This window comes from Clinocottus analis, unplaced genomic scaffold (assembly GCF_023055335.1).
Source record: "Clinocottus analis isolate CAN_PGR_092001 unplaced genomic scaffold, fCliAna1.0.p SCAF_13, whole genome shotgun sequence".
Lineage (NCBI taxonomy): Eukaryota > Metazoa > Chordata > Actinopteri > Perciformes > Cottidae > Clinocottus > Clinocottus analis.
Genome location: NW_027175854.1, coordinates 6,362,687 through 6,372,089, shown reverse-complemented (window position 1 = coordinate 6,372,089; position 9,403 = coordinate 6,362,687). Strand labels below are relative to the sequence as shown.

The window sequence follows — 9,403 nt, the reverse complement described above, 5'->3', positions numbered from 1 at the left end:
CATCTCCGTCCCCATCGCCTCCCGTTTCATTGATGTCTATTTTGTTTTATGAATGAACGCCAGAGGAGGGAAAGGGGACGGGACTCTGGACGCTTTGCAATTGGCTGCTACCGGTTGACGTCACCTCCGCCGTGACGCGGTACACTCATTCACACACACACACACACACACACACAAAAAGAAAACAGAAAAAAAAGAGAAACAATCCTGAGGGGGGGAGAGAGAGAGAGAGAGAGAGAGAGAGAGAGAGAGAGAGAGAGAGAGAGAGAGAGAGAGAGAGAGAGAGAGAGAGAGGTGACCGGACCGAGCGCGCGAGCGAGCAGTAGTGCAGTTACGATGCGCGCATAGCGGCGCCGCGCAAAGCAAGCCGCGCAGGAAGATCCGAAGTTTGGAGGGCGGTGGAGGAGAGGAGAGGAGGTGTGTGTGTGGGGGGGGGGAGGAGGTAGAGAGACAGACAAGACAAGACAGACAAGACGGAGAGGAGATACCCGACGCAACACGCCAGCACCCAGAGACGACGTGCGATGGAGGACCTGGGCGAGATGGACTGTCCGGTGGTGAAGCGCTTCCTGAAGGACGACAGCGCCAAGTGCCTGCTGCTGGACTGCCGCTCCTTCCTCGCCTTCAACGCGGGGCACATCCGCGGCGCCGTCAACGCCCGCTGCAACACCATCGTCCGCCGCAGAGCCAAGGGCTCCGTGCTGAGCCTGGACCAGATCCTGGCCGGGGACGAGGAGGTGCGCGGCCGCCTGCGCTCCGGGATGTTCTCCGCGGTGGTGCTGTACGACGAGAGGACGCCGGACTCCGAGACGGTGAAGGAGGACAGCACGCTGACGCTGGTGCTCAACGCCGTGTGCAGGGACTCCTCCGGCACGCAGATATACCTGCTCAAAGGTAGGGGAAGAAATATGAGTTTGTGCCGGTGTTGTTATTGTTATTGCGCTCGGCCTGTGGGGAGTCAGTTGTACTCCGTGCACAGGATGTGGTCAACACATTGACTAGTGGGGTTCATCCTTTGAGTCAACCGTAAACATATAGGGCAGTGAAGAGGAATTTAAATGATGGTGTGAGAATGTATTATGATAGTATAATAAGCACACACTATTTCATTGTTCAGCTCTTAAATGGGGCAGCTCATAAAAAAACAAGTATAGTCTGTTTTATTTTTCCCTCATCTCTAACACTGTTATAGCCAAAATATTTTTTTCTGAAATTCAAATAATTAGGATAAAAGTCTACTTGATTTGGAAGATTCTAATGTTTCTGTTCATGATCATTTATTTCATTTTATTGAGGCTTTTAAATGGGAGCCTATGAAAATAATAATAATATTGTGAATGGCCTCATTTCAATTGCCATGCCACCGTCTGGTAACATCTTTCAACCGACATAATATGTAATATTTTATTGCCTCCATAAAGATGGTGGATATTGTTTTTGGAGCTGCTCAACAGACATAAAAACCAGACAATGGAAATATCCTCCTGACTGTTTCTATTGTCATGCACTGATGTAATTCTTTACAATGCACTCACTCACTCACAGCTACACGCATTCGCACACAGACTAACGGCCGTGAGCTGAGTGAATGAGGTAATGCCTGATGCGTAGAAGCCACATCAAAGCCGTAGGGACTTACAGGACACACATGATCCTTTCAGAAAACCGTCCGCTTGGGGTAAATCACCGGATGGGAAGCGGTACAATCTAAAATCAACGCTCGATTTACCCACCAGACTATATTTAGACAGCAGGGAATTTATAAAAAAAAAAAAAAAAAGGCAAAGCTGCTGCAAGCTGTGGCGCATTCTGTTTTTGTGTGCATCCTAATGACGTAGACGCCTCCAAGCACAGGAGTGTATGTGTGCAGCTCATAAAGATGATATTTCACAGTTAATCTGACGGGATCCCTGAGGTGCAGTGGTCAGCCTGCAGATGTGTTGGGGGAGAGGGCGCGGGGTGTGTGTGTGGTGGTGGTGGTGGTGGTGGTGGTGGGGGGGTAGCAGCAAAGGGATGATGAAAATTGTTTTCAAATCCACGGTAGTAGAAACAGGACGGAGTTGGTCCGGGGTCTGTTGAATAGACTTTGTGTCAGACTCACTGAATGCAAAGGGGGAACTGACTGCGCTGCGATCTTCATGTGTTCCTTTTCTCCTGATGCATGCGAGTGTTTCTGCACATAAATGCCCCCACAACAACAACAACAACAACAACAGTCTCTATTTCTGTCATGATCCTGGAGGATTTGAAAAGTCTTTCTGTGGCACAGTCACTCATGTTTTACTCCCACATTGTTTCCAATGTGCTCATTCACATCCGCGTGCTTTGCCTTGTATTTTAATCGTGACGCCCCTTTTCCAGGTGGATACGACCGTTTTTTCTCAGAGTACCCAGAGTTTTGTGTCAAGACCAAATCCTTACCGGCCCTCGCCAGCCAGTCCAGCGTCGACTCTTCCTGCTCGTCTTGCGGGACTCCACACCACGACCAGGTGAGACAGCAGGAGACAGGCGCACTGAGAAACCTCTAAAACATCCGGCGCCGTTTCGGCCTGACAAAAACCGAAGGCTTTAAATAACACAGTGAACCGACACCAGTGTAAACCTGACACAGAGCGTGCGCAAACTGCGACTGGCGGTGACATCGGGCCTATCACCTTCAGGGTGACTTTATTTCTCGTCAGTTAACTAATTCGTTCGGTCTGTACAAGTCAACTTTACGTTCACACATTGACACGCAGAGAGTGTGCAAACACAGGAAGTTATTTGCTTTGCAGCATTACTGTTTTGCACTTTCCCACGGTCACTCAGCCGCATTTCCCCATCCAGTCTGCGTATTCGAAGCAGGGAGAGTATATTTACTTACTCGTTTCATGAGTCTAAAGTCCTGTTGGGGAAAAGAATATATGTATATTTTTTGAAGCAACGTATTCTGAAAAGCCACTTTTTGTTCGAACTAGTTACTTGTAATGACAGGCTACACCGGAGAGGTCAAAGGTCACTATTGATTCACCTCTGCGTCACTTCCTGTGATCCTGGCGGCGCTGTTTTTTTTGTTTTTTTTTGTCGGCCGCTGATCTGCTGTTGGAGCCTGCAGATTTTACGCAACATTCACGGTCACATGTGGTTCGCTTTAATTCCCCCCGGAACGCAAGAGGAGAGAGAGACGCAGACAATCCAGCCTCTGTGCGTGTTCTAAGAAAAAATGCTTGGTTTTTTTTTTTTAACCAATACTGGAGCTTCCTGTATCTCACTCACTAGTTTCCTCTCAGTATCTCCCCCTCCTCCTTCCTCCTCCTCCTTCCTCCTCCTCCTCACATTACATCTCTTAGCAGTATTGATCATTTGCTGACGCTGTGTCAGTACAGAGGTCGTCAGCGGCAGTGACATAAACAGAGTCCTCGTCAATAAGTTTCACTACCGGTATAGACTGCCAGCTCGCTGACCCCCTCAGGTCCAATGAAAGGGAAAGCCAAACTTCTAACAATGTAATGCATTTCAGTAGAAGCATTTCCTCTTTGTGGCGTTCGACAGAACACTAGATAAGACACTTGCACAAATACGTTATGTGTTAATCATAAAACCGCTTCTTTTTTTTTTTCACCACGAAAGCTTCAGTTTCTCCTTCTGAAGGGTGACTGCGGCGTTCTAATCTTGGCTTAGGCATTAAATGTTATGGCCAATAATTCATATTCTCAACACATTCATATGTGTATGTTCCACTAGATACTTCCTTTTTTCGAGGAAATGCAATAGAGCAACAACTTCACATCCTCTGACAATGATATCTTCAAAATGTGATTGAGTAGACTTTTTGAGGATGTATTGCCGTGGAGTATATTTATCACAGAATAGCTTTTGATTTCTTGTTTTCCACTTATAAAATGAGATTCCAGAACACACACATGGCGTCCTCAACAGAATGTGAGCGACCGGTCAACGTAGAAAAAAAACAAACAAACTCATTTTTACACTCAATGTTATGGTTTAAGCTTGCAAACATTAGTCGCTTCATCAGATACTCGCTGTGTGTCCAATAATAGGAAATAACTGCTTGAAACTAACAAACTAAACAGCCCGTATCAAATGACCCTGCATTAATTACACAGATAATAAGCAACCCCCTGTCAGATGAAAGGCGCGCCTAATGCGATTAGAAAAATATTCAAGCGAGGTCACACTTATGTTGAAGTCATCTGCCATCTGGCCTCTGCTGCACCGCGAGACAGTGGACTCTTTGTCTTGTGACGTAAGCCGTGTTGGATTCAGTAGATTCTGTCCAACACGGCTCTGCAGGTCGGGTCAGGGGATGCTTCCTCGTGTAATAACTCCATGAACGGCTGGATGAGTTATGAACAGACTGCCTCAGAACAGAAATCATATCTCTTCACTGCTCATTTCTAATGAAATAATAAATTAATCATCCTCCTTCCATCTGTCTTTCTTTTCTTTCTTTTTTTTCGACCAGGGCGGCCCAGTCGAGATTCTCCCGTTCCTCTACCTCGGTAGCGCCCTTCACGCCTCAAAGAAAGATGTCCTGGACGCCAGAGGAATCTCCGCCTTGCTGAATGTGTCCGCCGACTGTCCAAACCACTTCGAGGGGGCGTACCAGTACAAATGTATTCCCGTGGAGGACAACCATAAAGAAGATATCAGCTGCTGGTTCCTGGAGGCCATTGAGTTCATAGGTTAGTGAATAAGTGTGTGTGTGTGTGTGTGTGTGTGTGTGTGTGTGTGTGTGTGTGTGTGTGTGTGTGTGTGTGTGTGTGTGTGTGTGTTGCATCGTTTAAAGTTAATACAAAAAAAAAAAAAAACGTAATTCTTATTTAAGGTCGTTTAGCATTTCTGTCAGAACATGTCAAAGACAGTTTTTATTTTATCCCAATAAAATATTCGGCTGATTATGACCGGAGAAATTTAAAACTACCCACCACAATTTCCCAGAGCACACCATGTTTTGTTTAACCGACAGTGTAAAACCCAAATATATTGAATTTACTGTATTTTAAGGCAAGGAAAAGCAAAACATTCTCACATATTTAAAAAATCCGAAATCATCTAATATTTTTGCATTTGCTTGAAAGATAACTCAAAGCCTAATTGATTTTAAAAATATATATATATATATATATATATTGATGGACTAACAATTGCAGTTCTACTCATGTGTTTACTTGAATTAAATCTAATGTAACATCTTTCTTCCACATCGCTGGGGTTTGAGTCTGAGAATATTTCCCAGAAAAGAGATTTTAGAGAAAAGCTTTCATGTACCACACTGTGCATATAGAGCAGGCACACAGGCTGACAAGTCAGACATTTATCCATAAAATTATAATTTCCTAGCCCTTCCTAGCCCTTCATCAGACATGTCAGCAGATTTTGCAGAGGCAGATAAATAAATAAAAACACCTCACCAAAATCGAATGAAATAAATCCACTAATATGGCGGAGCATTTCTTTGGAGCACAATGTCTCAATTGCTATTTGTGTACGTAACATAAGCAAGTGTATGATTTTTCATTTGCTTTTCATACATACACAGACATTGTGCGTGTGGTTTTCATACCGTGAGTGTAGGTTCGGCGAGCGTGGACGGACTCTGGTGTGTGTGTGTGTGTGTGTGTGTGTGTGTGTGTGTGTAGGTGCTGGTATGCGTCATAGTTAGCTGCTGTGGGAGTCTGACTCATCCACTGTTACCCGGTGAACAGACGCTATGGTGAAGTTACCTGAAATCTGTTTGTGTGTGAAAGAGAGAGAGAGAGAGAGAAACAATTTAGACGTCCCAAAAGCACAAGACACAAAGATGGAGAGATTGGGGGAGGTTTTTGTTGTCAATCAAGCATCTGTGCATTTTGAAGAAAATGGCAGTGAAAACTATTTTGCTTGTGTGCCAGAGAGATGTCGTGGGGTGAACTGGATTCTGAGCAGTCATTTAAATGTAATATATATATATATATATTACAGCAGCATAGTCAGCTGTGGTGGAAAACAAGATCAAATTAATCCCGATGCAAAAACAATAATACAAAAAAAGTCCCTTCATCATGTAGTTCATATTCTGTGCTTCTAATTTCCTGCAGGCCGCCACACATCCTCCATAATTTGACTGTCCGACTAATCACTCAAACTGAGGCTGTTAGGGGAAATTGAGTTACTGTAAATGCTTTACTCAAACCATTACCTAAATCTGGTTATGCACAGTAACAAAGTAATAGCATGCGGCTCAACATACTGAAAGAGACAGAGACATAAATATGACAGGCGAGGAAGTGTGAACGAGGCGGATGACTCAAATTGTTTTGCAGTGGCGTGTTTCATTTAAATGTGATGAGCTGCTTTCGAACTTTGACGCTAGTTTGGCTGCACGCAGAGGGGACGACATGGACGTGTGGCGGAGAATAAATAAAAACAGATGGAGGCAAAGCTGTACATCAGTTTTAAACTCTTGGAGGCTGAAGACAAAATAATAAAATGCATTGTGGGGGACATTTTGTTTGTTAAGGTTCAAGGTGTCCACACATGATGATGGAAAACAGTGGACATACAATTCCATCCTTCATCTGTTCAAAGAGCACTGTTTTTCTCAAAAATACAAATATATTTACATATTTTTTTGCACACATGAAGCACTGATGTAAATTGAATGCATGCATTTAATGCAAACTGCAATGTGCATGTGGAGCTGTGTCAGTGCTATTTGCCTTTCTGGTGCAAATGGGGCCTTTTCACCTCAAAAAAAAAAAATCTGGCTTAAATGAACTCCACCAAACACTCTTGGAGCCTTTTTTTTTAAAAGATGAAATAAACCGGAAAACATTGTCATTGTCCGTGACGGAAATTGAGCTTGCAGCAAACCACAATGAAAAAAAATAATCTCAGCCCTACAAAACAACAAGTCTCAGAGGCTACAGCCATGCTAGCGGCGCTGCGAGGCGAGGCTAACCTCAGGCTTTGCGCTGAACAAAAACATAACAAAAACAAGTCAAAGATTTGCGCCAAATGCTAACGTCAACATGCTAATATACCCACAACATGCTGTTTAAAATAAATCATTTTTACCATGTTCACCAGCAGAGTTTAGCGTGATGAGCTCAGGCTAATGGGAATGCAATTAGCTTAGCAGGCATTTTGTCTGTAACATTACTGAAGATGGCATTGGAGGATAAGTCAGACTCGGGGGATGTACCCAGACGATGAGGGTACATCTTCTGGGAACCATGAATGTACAAAATATGGTGCCAATCCATTTAGTAGATCATGAGACGTTTCAGTGGACGGCTGTGAACTTTGTCTTGTCTGAGTTTTCTTTATTGTCCGTGGGAGCGTCTAACCTCTGATCCCTTTCTCTCGTCAGATTCCGTACGGGACTCCAGCGGGCGAGTGCTGGTCCACTGTCAGGCGGGCATCTCCCGCTCCGCCACCATCTGCCTGGCCTACCTGATGAAGAGGAAGCGGGTGCGTCTGGACGAGGCCTTCGAGTTTGTGCGGCGGCGGCGCAGCATCATCTCGCCCAACTTCAGCTTCATGGGCCAGCTGCTGCAGTTCGAGTCCCAGCTGCTCGCCACCTCCTGCGCCGCCGAGGCGGTCGCCACGGCGAGCCCGCTGCTCGGACCCAAGTCCGCGGTGACCACGGCCACGGTGACGGCGGCCACGCCCACCTCCCCGTTCATTTTCAACTTCCCGGTGTCTGTGGTGAACTCCGCCTACCTGAACCACAGCCCGATCACAACCTCCCCCGGCAGCTGATGGATGGCAGGCCGCGGCCTTCCCCAAAAAGAACTAACTCGGAACATTGTGCTGGAAGAGTTGTCCATCCTGCTGCCCGCCGCAGCGCGTACATGCTTCCAGGGCGGGGAGGTGAGAGGCGTCACGGTGCCTGATTCAAAACGCAGATACTTGGAGGGTAAAAAAAAAACAAAAAAAAACTGTGTTCGTGTCCAGAGACCAGCCAACCATTTGAACACAAGATTTCTTCAAATTGACGAGCGGCGGCGAACACACTCGCTCTGCCCGGGTCTCACACACACACATTCATGACTACCAACTGAATAAGCTCAGTATGAAGACAGGGCCTGTTGCTATGGAGACAACAGGTCTTTAGGAGAGGAGATGGACACAGGAAGGAAGGAGGAATTTTAAGCACCCGCTCTTTCCCCTTTGGGTGTCCCTCCTGTTGCCAGACAAAAGAGATGGATGGAAAAAAAAAAAAGAGGGGAGGAGACGGTGATAGAAAGCAGGAGCCTCTTCCGTGACAGGTGCTCTGACCGGAGCTTCCTGTCTTTCATGCGTCCTCTTCCTCTCTCTGTCTCTCCCCCACACCTTCCTCTCCTCTCATCTCCTTTTCATCCTTTTATATTCCCTCCTTCCATCCTCCTCCTCTTCCTCCTCTCATCTCTGCCTCTCATCTTCGCCCCGTCCGCCCCCTCTCTCCTCTGCTCCTCATCTCCTCACTGAAGAGGCTAAGTAGATAGAATAAGTTGCCAAATAAAGGCCCGGGCCCTTGAAAATGAACTCGGGGAAACCCCATTGCAGGCCCCTGATACACACTGTAGGAAACCCCGTCAGCTACAAAACGTTGTTTTGGACGAAAGGGCTGAAAGAAAAATGACATTGTCTCACAATTTAGCTTTCGCTAAAAGATCAGAGGGCAAATGTTGTAGCACAGTGTCTCTGGAAGGCAGCCACTTAAAGGACCGCCCTGGTGGTTTGTATGTTTTAATGCATTATAAATAATGTATCTTTCATTTCAACCATCTTTCCAAAACATGCATAACTTTGAAGACATTGGTTTCAACTCTTTTCTGCACGTTTTCTTTTTAAATATTTATTTTATTTTCATAGCAAATCAAACGGAAACATTGTCTCCTTCGGGATGCTTTGGACATTTTGTATTACTTTTTTAGTTCATTGTCTAAAATGTGCATCACCAGCGAGTGGTCCTCTTTTAAAGATGTTTGTGCCTTGTTCACAAAGGTATCCCACGGATGTAGAGAGGCTGCTAGAAAGCCGATTGCTGAATGTTCGTCAGCCTTCAGACGCGTCTCAGCATGGTCGCCCACTCAAAAGAGCAGAAGCCTCTCTTCATCTCTGACACTCACAGATGGACACAAACACACACAAACAACTGGCATACAGATGAGTAAATCACTAGCATTACACTGACAGTGAATTTGACCTTTTTAAAATAACAATTGTTCAGGCAGGAAAAACATTAATATATATATATATATATATATATATATATATATATATATATATATATATATATATATATATATATATATATATATATATATATATATGTATATAAGCAGTGTATTAGCGGATGTCCTAAGCTACAAAGACAAACTTTCCAAACCAAGAATGCTCACTTGAACTTGAATGTAAAATAATGAGAATTAGA

The 9,403-nt window shown here is 44.9% G+C and overlaps 1 protein-coding gene across 1 annotated transcript; it reads left to right on the top strand.

The window, feature by feature from the left end:
* Positions 1-441: 441 nt before the first annotated feature.
* On the top strand, positions 442-9,198 carry dusp4 (dual specificity phosphatase 4). The gene is made up of 4 exons (XM_068574788.1): positions 442-894; positions 2,362-2,489; positions 4,466-4,685; positions 7,355-9,198. The coding sequence occupies exons 1-4, from the start codon at positions 525-527 to the stop codon at positions 7,744-7,746; spliced, it is 1,110 nt and encodes a 369-aa protein (XP_068430889.1). The 5' UTR covers positions 442-524; the 3' UTR covers positions 7,747-9,198.
* The last annotated feature ends 205 nt before the right edge of the window (positions 9,199-9,403 follow it).

What these genes read in the sequence shown, in the direction of transcription:
- dusp4 (XM_068574788.1), top strand. Translation starts at nt 525, where the DNA reads ATGGAGGACCTGGGCGAGATGGACTGTCCGGTGGTGAAGCGCTTCCTG. An exon ending in GGACTCCACACCACGACCAG is followed by an intron (nt 2,490 to 4,465) that starts GTGAGACAGCAG and finishes TTTTTCGACCAG; the next exon opens with GGCGGCCCAGTCGAGATTCT. An exon ending in GGAGGCCATTGAGTTCATAG is followed by an intron (nt 4,686 to 7,354) that starts GTTAGTGAATAA and finishes TTCTCTCGTCAG; the next exon opens with ATTCCGTACGGGACTCCAGC.